The following is a 13,454-nucleotide window of genomic DNA, read 5'->3' as shown; positions in this document are numbered from 1 at the left end:
AATAAATAGTCCACTGCTCTTCCTAAAAAAATAAAAAAATTAAACAGTTATAACTCCTGTGAGGAACTTTCCATTTTGTTGATTTTCTCGACCCCTGTGGACAAAGTGGTACATCTTATTTTGTCCTGTACACACAAAGCTTAAGTTTTATGACCAGAAAAATCTCACTCTGCGTTCTTTAAACTGTCAAATGTATCACTCAGTGTGACTATTGTTTTCCATTGTAGTCGTCCTACACCAAGCGTGTGGCAGCGATTACAGGTGTTAAAAATAACTTTATAGAGATAGTCAGTATTGTTGCTGACAGTCTTGTTTTCTTTGTAAATCATAAGAAGCCATCACTGTAAACTTTAGTCTATTCTGAAACCAGTTAAAAACTCCTCACTGGCTCTTTAGATACTTTATATTCATAGAAAAGGGTTAGGGTTAAAATCTTCCTTTCAATGTAAGCATCTGTAGGAAATTTTTAATGTTGAACTAAAGTCTAACCCAAAATGAATATCTATAAACAAGGTGAGAGCGTCTCTACAGCAGTTAACTTCCGAGCAGCCAATCAGTGAGTTCCCCTCGCTCCAGACATCTGTTACTTCAACAGTTATTTGTTAAATGCTAAATTTAAAAAGCTTTATTTTGTCATGCCCAGCTTGTTCCCAAGGCCAAAAGCAGACAGCATACATAATATTTACCGATAAATATACTTTAACACTTCTGAGACTCAGAGAAGCTGGAGGGCATTTAAAGACACAGATGAATCACTTCTTTTCTCACCCCAGCTGTCTGTTGGACGTCTGAGCCTGCAGACTGAGCTGATGTCAGACTATAGTTTGAGCTCACAGTCTGGACAACCTGCTTGTTCACTCTTAATCTACATCCATCCTCAGGCAGATTCAGTTCCTTAATACTCCTTCTTTGTCTTTAAAATACTACAGTAAGACACAAACTGATAACTTTCAGAGTTTCCTTTTGTCTGTGTTTTTTTAAGTGAAGTATAAATCTGAATAACAAAAGTGTTAAGTTAAGAGTATGAAAGTATAGTTAGAAATTACAAAACTGATTTAAGGTTATTTGAAAGTCCACAGCAGACAGTAAGGAGGCATTTCATTGACTTACAGGTCCCATATTATGCTTTTTCTGGTTTTATATGCCCTTTAGTGTGTTTTAAGTGTCCTGTGCATGTTTAGGCACATCTATTTGCAAAAATTAAAAGTCCGCGGAAACGCGGCTTCTCCCACCTCCTCCTGTTAGCTGTAGCATTAGCCGCATGTAACGCTCGATTCTAGCCCCCCTCGATAAAAATTTGCCAGTGTGACGTCTTGTCAGTGTGAGATCACTGATCTAAGCCCATTGGCTCGTTGTGTCAAGCCCAGCAGCTCATGTTGCACACCCGTTAACTTCTGTAGCACGCCCACGATATGCCGTAGCCTGCGGTAGCACAGTAGAGCTAAGGTGCTAATATTAATGCTCTCCTTGGACGGAGCCAGTGACTGCATTCCCAATATGGTAAAAGAGGCGGGACATTTCCGAGAACCGTGCTGAGCAACTGACCAATAACGACAGAGCGGATCGACAGACCAATCAGAGCAGACTTGGCCCACGTGGGGTCTAACAGTGTGGGCTCAACAGAGTGTAGCTGACGGACTCAGAGCGTAGAGGGAGCAAGGAGGAGCAGTACATGAAAACAGACATTTTTTTTCGGACTTTAGCTATTGTGAACGTACAAAAGTAGGTACATAGATTAAATATAAGAACCCCAAAAAGGGCATAATATGGGCTCTTTAAAAGGAGATGGCCAAGGCGGAGTCAAGACCAGGACCGTAAATATTCATTCTTTTAGAAAGGGGGCAGTTTCCTTCTAATCACAGTGATGACGTGGAAAAATCTTGACCGGTCTTGATTTCAAATCCGCCCAGTCCGAGACAGAGACAAGACCAAGTTAAACTTCTTTCGATTCCGAGACCTTCAACAAGTGGTCCCGAGACAAGTCTTGAGACCAAGACCGATTTCGAGTACTACAACACTTCATGTCGTCGCTGAAAGATCAGCATTTTAAAGATTGTAAGTCGTGTTCCAGTGACATTAAAAAAACATAGCTCAACTGAAAAACAGACAGGATGAATTATGAAGAAGGTTTATATCATTATTATTTTAATACATCGATATCGGTATTGGCTGTTTTTGATGCATCAGATGAACTCCTTGCACATTACCATGCAGCGCCCCTTTTGTATTCTCTGCTGTTTGCTTGTTGGAAACACTGTGTGCTAGAAATCGATGTTCAACAGCAGGTTTGTGAACATGTCCATGAATATTAGAAACAAGCTGATTTGATATGTGCACACAAAGACCGCACATTGAAACACCCACACACCAAAAACTACTACAAATTCAACACTTCAACTTTCAGTGTCTGTGTCAGCGTCGTCTCTGCACACCGGGTGTCCGTTGTTGATCCTCTCCTCTGACATTTGGGTGCTGATTTCAGCTGTTGCACGTCACCGGGTGTCACTTGCTGTCACTCCAGTCATCTCACTCTCTCTCCTTTTTTTAAAAATGTCTCTCAGTCCCAGCGCTGTCACTCTCTGTTTTCAGTGTGACTGTATTAGCATGCCTCGCCCCGCGACCTTGAGTGTGTGAGTCACGGGGGGGGGGGGGGTGCTGGGGGGGGGGCTGCAGAACAATTTTACTGAGGGTGCACCGTGGGTTTTTGCAAGTGTAAACAGGTTATTCTCAGGCGGCCTGGCGGCTGCTCAGCTCAGCTCTCTGTCAATAGGCGCGAGATAATGTTTATTCGTGCAAGCAACCGGTGCATTCCCCTGACGGACTCGACGCCCCGAGCAACCAACTCCTTCTCATCCACTCCACACGTTCTGCCTCTTTCTCCCTCTGCCCTGCTTGGCGTCTGTGTGAATTATCAATCGAGAGACGCTGCACCCTCCAGAGCAACCAGACAGAAACTCGGTGTCGTCCTCACCCGAGCGATCCCTGTCTTGCTTGCAGGGACCCGGTGGTGGTGGGCTTTGGTGTCTTTTGTTTTCAGGGAGGCTGCTGGTTAATTGAAGAAATGGATTCAGGTGGTGGGCATTTTGTGGAACTGATGTGTTTCATGTCGCAAATCATAAAATGAAGACAACATGAAGAATACAATGTGATCATTTCACCTGATAGATTCCATCTGTTTCTTATCTACTGTATTTATTTATTGTCCATTCTATGTAAAACAAATTGCCCTCTCACAGGGATAATAAAGACAACCTTGAACCTTGAACCTTGAAGGACACTGGTCAATGAAAATCAGAGGAACATCAGGTCATTATTGAACTTTTAATATATTTGCAACTCACAAATGGACCGGGATGCAAATTTAAGTGTGTTTTAACTTAGGCAAACAAATGATGGAAATTGCCGTTAATGGTCTAACAAACTTAGCATTGTAATCGCGGCAATTTCAGCAAACATGTTGAATAAAATAGGTCGTTTATGAAGTTGACAGCTGCTCAGTTAGTTTCTTAGCATCTCTACAGTCTGTAACACTGAGGTCGTGTCATTGGTCAGAAGTCGGTCAGCTGAATGAATTTAGATGCTGTAGTGCATCATCTGTAAAAAACATTTTTTAAAAAGCCCCTTTCGAGGTATCGCATGTTTTTTCTTGTAACTGTTAGATTAGGTAGCTACTCTGGGTTCTACCAAAATGGAGAAAAATCTGTTGTCAGATATTTGAAGAATAATTTTCTCATCTTTATTGTATAGGGGGGCTTACCATGGGTCGCCTGTTTATACCAGCCGTCCCTGAAAACAGCCTATATGTGTGAACAAAGGTCAATGAGAGGGAGAGGCGTTGCACTGGAGGAAGGAGAAGCGTTGCGATGTGGGAGAGGAGGAAGAGAAAGGCCGAAACGGGTGAATGGGGGTGAACAATGACAATGTCTGTCTCTCTGTCTGAGAGAGGCTGTAGATGTCTGTGAGATGTCTTCAATTGAGCGTGCATGGGTTCTAAATGGGTTTTCAGGGAGGGGGGAAATAAAAGAGCCCGTCATCCCTCCACTCTATCGCTCCCTCTGTCTCGCTGGCTCTGTCTCTTTCTTCCTTCTTCTCCACAGGCTCTCCAGCAGCCCCTCATCCCTCCATTATTAGGGCCCAGTAATGAAATGTGGAGTGTCTCGTATTGGTGCCTGGGCCCCGGCAAACTGTATTAGTGTGTAAATGGTGTGGGAGTAATGAGAAAGCACTCAGGCTAGCCGGGTAGACCGGACCTTTAGGCGTGCATTGTGTCAGTGTGTGCGTGCCTGCGTGTAACGTGCATGTGCATCAAATGAATAACAAGAGACGTCGGGTGGAGAGGGACCCCTGCTCACGGGGGTCAGTGTTGTGTTTCTGTCTCGTATGCCAATCCTGAGATTGTTAGCCCCCCAAACAGAAGAGATGCTTAGAAAATCTATTTGGTCAGCGGCACACAATCTCACGAGTGGCCTGAAGCATCAACGTCAATGTCTTTTTATGTGGCTCACTTAATTCAAGTCTTTTTAAGGTGAATTATGCAGGCTTAGCAAAAGGATTTATGCTCTAATGCCTCCCGGACACACTTCATTAAATCAGTGGCTAGGTTTTTTGCCATCGCTAAAATCTCTCCGTCCTTTTTTTAAAGCAGTCCTGATTCCCCGAATCCATCAGCTCCTGCTTTCACCTTTCTTCCCAGCAGTAATTAGCCTCTGTTTAGTGCTCTGTGATGAAAACCAGCAGGGCTCTGCAGGGTCCTGAAAACCTCCCGATTGTAGCGCATAATGCCTCCTCTTCTTTTTTTAACATCCCAGAAGGGGAATACCTGCTCCCGTCTTTAACACTGTCTTCCTGCATAATGTATAAGTGCACATTGCTCATACAAATGGCCCACACCACTGGCTATGTAATAAAAGGCTTGTGTGTGACTGTGGCTGAGTGATATCATTCCATTTCCTCTGGCCTGCGGGGCCTAAAGCAGCAGCAGCAGCAGCAGAGACAAGACGGACACGCTCCATCCAGTAAATACTCTTTTTCACGCCCTGGTTTTTTTTTTTTCTCCCTCCTCTCTGCAGATGTTATGCCTAAATCGGTGGAAAGTGTCTTCATCTTCCAGGAGGGGAGCGAGAGCGAGCCGAATGTGGCCGCGACGACATTCGACGCCATCGTGGTGGAGCAGTGGACCGTCATAGATGTGAGTGTCTTTGGTCTGTGTCGCAGGTTATGGGAGTGCTGTGTAGGCGGGGACAATTTTCTTCAATGTTGCATCATTTCTCAATGCATGCACACCACTATGTCACATTTACCCAACATGAAAATACATTTAAAAGGGAGAAAGGCACATCTGTGGCTTTGATTCATCAATCTCGGTTTATCAACTTCAAGTGAAATCGGGGATTATGATTTATGAGATGATGAGCTATTTGTAATCAAGACAGCTTTGTATTCGAGGATTCTTTTTATATCAGGCTGTTGCACACCTTAAGATTTACACTTTTGAGTGCCATGGGAGGGGCAAAGTAACAATGTCTGTGTCAGGATGATGAATACCTGTGAAGCAGCAGCCAAGCAGCATTGTTTTTGTCTAATCAAGAACAGCCTGGTTCCTTATCTGTACCAAGTGTTTGAGTCGTCTGACTTTAATTAACCAGTTCATTTGCAAATAACTCCAATCTTTATGAACATTTACATTCATGCCATTTGATGAATGTTAAATGGCAAACTTCAAATTTTTGGGCTTTTCCTGCCTTTAATGTAGAGATAGGACAGCCAATAGGGTCGGAAATTAGGGAAAGAGAGTGGGGAATGACGTGTGAGAAAGGAGTCACAGTTTGGATTCGAACCTGGGCTGCCCGCTTGGAGGACTATAGCCTTCACTCATGGAGCGCGCACACTTACCACTGCGCGCTCCAGCGTCCCGACCGGTTGTTTAAGCACAAAAAAAGTAGTTGTAGGTTTTACAAAAGATGCTCTTTTGCACAATGGAAAGAATCAAAATAAGATATTCATAATGTATCGTTCTATAACTGCAGAGATACTTAACTCGAGCAATGCATACCATTAGAAACAGTTTAAACACAAGCTGTTCTGTCTCATTATATTAGATGTGATTACACAAACATTTGGCATCTTGTGATACTGCTCATTAGAGATACAACCTTTAATATATGAGCGGAGAAACATCCGCAACACAATGCTTCTTGCAGAGTACAAATACACATCTCAACCTATAAGTGAACAAATGTGGGATGATAAAAACCCATTAAAACAGCAGGTAAGGACACATCTTGTAGAAGAAAGGTGTTTATTTCTCCAGGAGGTTAGAGACTTTGAGAATGACTGAAGGAGTCTTTTTTTTTTATCTCATAAATGTTTATTTTGTCTTCCTGACGATTTCCATTGCATTTGGCAAAGTCCACAACATTGTTTAGCTCTTCCTTGTACCATCTAATTATGCAATCATGCTAGACATCTATGTGTCAGTTGAGATTTCAGATTATGGTATCGTTTGTTGTGAAGTGCTGACCCAAAGCCAGAGACCAATTTTACCAAGCGTCACGCTTCCCACCTGCGTTAGTCACTTGGTCTGTAACTGAGGAGTCTCTTCAATTAAACCAGCACTCCACAGGTTTTATACTTCAAAGTATACCAACATTTTTCTTTAATTGCATGATTATGCCCTTAAGTGGTGCCACCAGCCTCGTCCACCTCGCCATGTATCCCAGCACAAAGCGGCTTCTTGCGATACACAACGCATAGCGGTGAATTTTCAATGGCGTCAGGTTGCATGCACGAGTGATTGGGGTGGCTGCACTCCGGTCATGAAGGCACATGTGTCAGCATTTTATATTGGTGTATTGGTCGCACCAGTATGAAGGATGCAGCCCACTTTTTGGATGATATAGAGATATTAAAAGTGCGTCTTCTAGAACGGATTTTACTGTAGTTTCTATTACTGTCCTCGTATTCAACAATGTATTTAATCTGCATTGTGCAGCTGCATTTAGACCACAAATCCTCTTTGTGAGTCCGGTCTTTTCTGGCATTGAAATCAGTTGTCATTCAGACATCGTGCCCTTCCACCCCCTCTTCACTCTCCAGCCAACCTTTCCCCCCCCCCAACAGCCCTGAAGGCAAATCTGGCAGATCTCAATTTATGGGACATGTGTCGTGGCCGCTTGTCTTATCAGGAGCACACAAGCCCCTTATCTACCAGACGATTAGCTTCTATGCTCGCCACCAGTTCCAAGTTGGAAATTGATTTCTGTCGCAAATTGAAGGGTTTGCGGCCATTTCATTGCCTTTCATCTGTATGTGTGTGCGTGTTTGAGCGTGTGTGTCTGTGTCTATACAATGTTTGTAAGTGCAGCTGTGTGCGTGTGTGTTTATGTCTGCTAAGTGTATATGGATAAGTTGGGTTTTGTGTGTCTGAATGTGTTTGCCGATGCTATCTCTGTAATTGAATTTAGACTTTTTGCAGCCTGTGGTTGTCCAAGTGTGAAAGGAGACTTTTGTCCCCCCCCCCCCTCCCAAATGTGGCTCTGTGATTGTCCGGCGCCGAGCTGATGGCCACATGTGCCAATAAAAAAAAAAGTCTTTGCAGCAGTGTGGCGGCAGCAGTCCAGCCTCCATTCCTCTTGAGATGAATGGTAACACTGTTACAGCTTAATGGGTTTCAAGGCTTCCCCAGGAACAGTAACAGTGAACAGCTAGCATCAAACCCTCAGCCTGTGTTCAGGAGATCCAATCAACTCCTCCATCGGGACTTTATCGAGAACTGTTTCACTCGAGCGATCTGCTCCGTGCCCAATCAGAGCCACAACAACAAAGGCCTCACATCACCCTCGTTCATTGTGATAACCGTTTTAAAATTGATATGCAAAGTGTCCGCACGGCTCCTTATTGTTATTCTGCCGGGATAATTACAAAGAAGAATGAGGCAGGGTATTGATTGCAGGCGTTTATTATCATTTTCATAGTAAACATCTTCCTTTCAGGTGGGGTTTTTTTTCTTCTTCTTTGAATGCGTCATCTCCATTTTTTACCCCTTTAATGCTTTACATAGTTAATAATCAAAAAGTGTGACAGGTAAGAGAGGAAAACACGTTGTTTCTCTGAGAGCGAGCAATCATTTATATTGTCATCAAGTGGGAGTGAATTATCCAGGGAGACAGAGTCAGATCTTCACTGAAAATGAGTTCTAACGTATCAGAGGATTTGCAAAAGTGCAAAAAACAAAAGTTTCAGCCCTACAGGGGGATCTGGACAGAAAAAAAACATTCTCCTTCCAGAGGCGCTGCTTGTCAACAGGCAGAGCAGGCGACATCTTAGGGCCCCAGACCAGTAGGGGGCCCCAAATCAGTGGCCTAAAATGTGCAAATTTTGCAAAGACAGTAGGAAACCTCACAAAGGGGGCCCCATCTGACAGCACTCTTTCTGGTTGTCCTGCTGAACATTGGTTGGAGGGCCCCCCCAACTGATTTTTGCCTAGAGCCCCAACAGGATCTAGAATCGCCACCGTCTCCTTCCATTTCAGACTTGATCTGGCTTGATAACTGTCCTCATTTAATCATAACTTGTGAATTGGTCCTCCATCATGTGGTCAACTCTGTTGGACAATATGGGCTGGGTACCGTTCACATTTAAGCCAATGCAGGCTCCTGTACCAGGGATTGGGTCGCAGAACCTCAGCTCCATTCCTTCATAATAACAAAAATGAAATCTAGAGTGTAAAATAGACTCAAAACGTCCTGCTTTTGACTTTTTTTAAGAACCGAACATCTTTTTTTATTAAAATGACAAGTAATAGCTGTCTCCTTATCTTAATACTTAAAGGTCACATAGTATTCTCCTTTTCAACCAGTTTAAATAAGTCTGCAGATGGAGACTTAACACGTCCGAACGAGAGATGGGAGAAACATCTTTGGAAACTGGGAGACAGAACAGATTCCAACTTACCTGGTGATGCAGGTGCATAAACAGAGCTCATATTGGCACATTTTATATGAGTGTGACTTGGTAAAAACAAGGACTTCAGGACCTTTCTGGATCAAAGGATGCCTGCAGTCTACATTTCAGCTGCTGTTCATGTAAAGCTACATCACATATATGGTAGATAAGTTGTTGAGTCAGTCGGTTTGTCTTGATGTGAATCTGATCTCTCTCCATTCAGTGCTGTGAGCCTAAACTCAAGAACCTATTTGATGATAAGAATCACTTCATTCAGATCAGTTCAGCTTTTTTGCCACTTTTCCTGAAGTTAAGGATTGCATCATTCCTCAAATGCACTTCAAAAAGTACCAACAACGTAAGATCAGTGTGTTTGACAGTGAAGAGGAGATGAGAAGAGAAATGAAACTGAAGTAATACAGTCAGTTTATTTGTTTCTTTATGTCGTTTTAAGCCTGATTATAAAATAAATCAGTTTAATTTAGATTCCTCAGCTGTGCTGTGATCAAAGAAAATTACGGAAGTAGAATAACAAAAAAGAAAGTGACAATGTGTGAGAGGAGCGGAACAAAAACTCACAGGTCAAAAATATTCTGACTTCAAAACGAATCAGAGAGAAATTACAGAAGAAAAACAAGCAACAAAAATAAATGTCAAACTGACAAACTAGGATGCAAGTTTTTGTGGGAAAGTGTTTCTACTAAATGAGAACACAGCCTGGAGGAAAACAACAAAATGGATAAAATGACAAGCAGGGGAAATGTTCTTGTATGTGCAGGGTGTTCAGCGGCGAGACGGCTGCACATACTCTGCATAAAAATGTCATCAGCGCTAAAGAGATGATACACACATTTCTTTAAGCTTAATCCTTAAAAAAGAAGAAACAGCACAGATGATTATAAATACATTACAGCTGCAGAACATGACAGTTTCCTCCTGAGCAAAGTGACCTGAAAAGAAACCAGAGGGATGATCCATATGGAGGGCTCAAAATGAATACCTTATTAGGGGTTGCTGCTATGAAGCTCCAATTAGGACGAGCTACAAAACTTGTATGTCTGGGGGGGGGGGGATCGATACAGAAAGGACTTTAGATGTTATGTACTAAAGCTAGATAAGCAATAACCAAACAGAACATGTCCTCCTGCAGACCTCAGTCAGAATGTTTTCAACAAGCACAAGATTATATTTAAAAAGAGGGACAAAGTGCATTAGCAGGTCGTGCTGCGTTTCAGTCTTCCAGATAAAACAGGGAAAGAGCACGGAGCCACAACAGCATTCATGTGTGTGTGTGTGTGTGTGTGTGTGTGTGTGTGTGTGTGTGTGTGTGTGTGTGTGTGTGTGTGTGCGTGTGTGTGTGTGTGTGTTTTTTTATTAAAAGATGAACTGATATTCACCTAAGCCTAGCACAGCTCGGCTCACATCTACGAGGACTCTGATGTTTCTTAGAAGCTCCTGCCTTTCCTCAAATTATGTTTTCTTCACCATTATCCACTTCAGCCGAGCAGTGGGTCCATTATGACGACTGTACATCCTGCAGAGAGCTTTACTTGAGTTCCATGATAATACCAACATTAAAAAAATAAAAAATAAATACATCCAACATATTCCTGCTAAAAGGAAATGTTGCTGGTATCGAGGTGTAGCCTTGTGGAACATCTCGGCTCTGGCTTGAATATGTCTTCCGATGTTAAGCTTCAAAGAACACAAACGGAAAGGAACGCTCGTTTTAGAGATGAACCTCAAGATATTTTGGAAAATACAACTAATGTGATGGAGAAAGATATTTCTAGATGATGTTGCTCATTATTTTTCAGGAACAAAAGAAAAATCATAAATAAATAATACATATACATACATATATACATATAAATTAAATGTAACCGGGAGAGAGAGAGTGGGGAATGACATGCGGGAAAGGAGCCACAGGTCGGATTTTAATCCGGGCCGCCCGCCTGGAGGACCACAGCCTCCATACATGGGGCGCGTGCACCAACCACTGCTCCACCAGTGCCCCATAACTCAGGTTTAAACTGCAATGTGAGGCCACTGCATGTCAACAGAAGGTGAAATGACTTCTGTAAAGATATAACCCAAAAGAAAACGGTTGAGGTACAAAACAAGACGTAAAGCGGACTATTTCCAGACTAGAATCATTTTAATAGGTACGATAACTACAGCTGAAACATGAGCTTGTTTTGAGTTGAAAGCTTACAAAATGATTTGAAGCTTAACTGATTTGTTCCTTGCTGTCTGTAGATTGAAAGAGGATCTGAAGGCTGAGTATAAGGAGCTGGTTATTCTTTATTAACTAAAGACTTACAGATTTCCGAAAGCATTTACTCTCTGTGCATAGTGTTTTATATTCCTGCAAAAAGCTTTTGATATCACAGCATGATCGTCGGTAAATGAAACGTTCTCCGAACCACTTCAAGCTCTTCTGTGTGACGATGTCGCCGGATCGCTCGCTCACCCGCTTGCTCCTTCATCTCGACATCTCATAAACCTCAGAGTTTAGAAGAGAGTGTGTGCTGCTGCTGCTGCTGCTGCTGCAGGAAGGCACCTTTAAAAGTTAATATCACTGGAGTTCAAATGTAAGAAATGGCAGTCCAAAGTCAAAGGGAGTGAAAGGAGCTTAGCAGAGCTGACATTGTTGTCACTCATTCTCAGAATTCACTTACATCCGGCGCTTTGAAAAGCAGCACATCACAGTCTTCTTTTTAAAGAAAGTGGGATTAAGGCCCCACATCACATGTCGGTACTGCAGCGAGGAAAACTTTGAAGACGTAGTTTAAAGACAAATAAAGGGAACCTCCTTCACACGTGAACACATTGTTGATGCAAAGAACAAAGCATGTAGATTTGACTCCTCCCCCCTCACCAATAGCGCCTTGTGCATTATTTACAGTGTACGATTTGTTTTGTGTTCCCTGCGGCGGCCTGCATGCTGTGCAGAGAGCGGGCGGTAGAGGTAAATCTCCCGTCTGTGATATCTCTATCCTGTGTGACATGTAGGTGAGAGAGAAGGTGACCTAGATAGTAGGAGAGTAATTTGCACCGTCCCCTCTGTGTGTGAGAGATGTCGCCCGCTCTGTCAGACGATGTGATGAGGGTCGGCAGATAGACCCGAGACAGAGGAGCAGCTGTTAATCAGGTGTAAGAACCAAGAAATAACAGAAAAAACAAAACATTTTGTAGTTTATCAACAATGGTCAAGGATCACCAGAAATTAATGTTTTTAAAAGTAACACTGCTCTTTAAATTATGTGTGGTAACAAATATGCATCTTTAGAGGGAAAATATTACCCCATAGTGTTACTTATTCCTTTTTCAATCAAGGTGTCCCCGTTCTTAAAGGATATACAGTATTTTGGGGTATTTATTTTAGAAAGACCAGTGGATAGCAGGAAACCAGGGAGAGAGTGGGGAAGGACCCTTTGGAAGGGACGTGCATGTTTTGGTGCATCCTCCAGGCCTGATTTTGTTCACCTGTGCTCAATCGACCAACCAGAGGAGAGCACCTGCCCACTCACACCTGAAGAAGCTTGGCCAGCTCGGCAGTCTGGGTGCAGCTTAGTTTGTTTTCAGCTCACCACTGTGCCTCTCGTTGTCTTTACTAAATTATGTTTTACTCTTAGGTAATCCGTAGAATACACACAGAGTGTATGAAACATGGACGTAATCAACTAGCCTGTAGGTCAAAACAGACAAAGGTGAAACTTAATTGGAGCTACGCCTCTTATTAAAAACATTTGTGAAGAACTATTGGGTTTTTTAAATCAAATGATGAGTTGATGATTACTCACCATCCACTCAGTGTGTAACAACATTGATCTCAGAATGTGTTCTTTTGTACCAGACTGTAAAGATGTTTATCTCTGCGGTAAAAATGGCCATTTTAACATAACCTATGCTTTTGCGTCCACCTTAAGTGGACACTAGAGGAACTGCAGGTTTTTGCATTTCTGCATTGGCTTCACGTTTCAACTCCTGACTTACCACTTGATTACAAAAAAAAAAAAACAGTCACGGCTGCAGCTTTTTCTGCAGAACCAGGTCTTTAACTTGGAGATTTTAAGTACGTTTTGCTGGTAATATTTCCCTTATCTGTAGCACATGAAGGCAGGACTTTAACTCTACAGAGGGTTTTTCCTTCCTATCTTCAGACTGTAATGTCTATGTGTGGTTTAATACAGGAAACAGGCCGAGGGGACATCAGAGACAAGCTTGTGTTGAAGTAATGAGCAAAACTAAACTCTCCGAGGGGCAGATCTGAGTCGGGCTTGAGATAACCATGTCATAGAAAATGTCTTGTCTTTGTCTTCTGTGCCCCTCTTTTCATAAAGTAGGTTGTGGTTAAGAGTTAACCTAAAAAAACATCTACTATGAAGCTAACTAGCCAGCAGGCTAATTCAGCAAAGCAGTAAACGGAGACACAGGAAGTAACTCTGCAGCTCCCTGTCAGAAATCAGCTCTGGGCCCTTGTCTTTTTAAAATAAAATAATTAGTGC

The 13,454-nt window shown here is 42.6% G+C and overlaps 1 protein-coding gene across 1 annotated transcript in view; it reads left to right on the top strand.

Annotated features, from left to right (window-relative positions):
* LOC109988824 (raftlin) overlaps positions 1-13,454 on the top strand; it is a 134,589-nt gene that overhangs the window by 100,014 nt on the left and 21,121 nt on the right. The window contains exon 7 of the mRNA XM_020640407.3: positions 5,070-5,188. Within this exon, the coding sequence (XP_020496063.2) occupies positions 5,070-5,188 (119 nt within the window). The remainder of the gene's footprint in view (positions 1-5,069; positions 5,189-13,454) is intronic.

Source organism: Labrus bergylta, chromosome 8 (genome assembly GCF_963930695.1).
Source record: "Labrus bergylta chromosome 8, fLabBer1.1, whole genome shotgun sequence".
Taxonomy (NCBI): Eukaryota; Metazoa; Chordata; class Actinopteri; order Labriformes; family Labridae; genus Labrus; species Labrus bergylta.
Note: the sequence above shows the minus strand (reverse complement) of the source record. Positions and strands in the feature narration are given on the sequence as shown.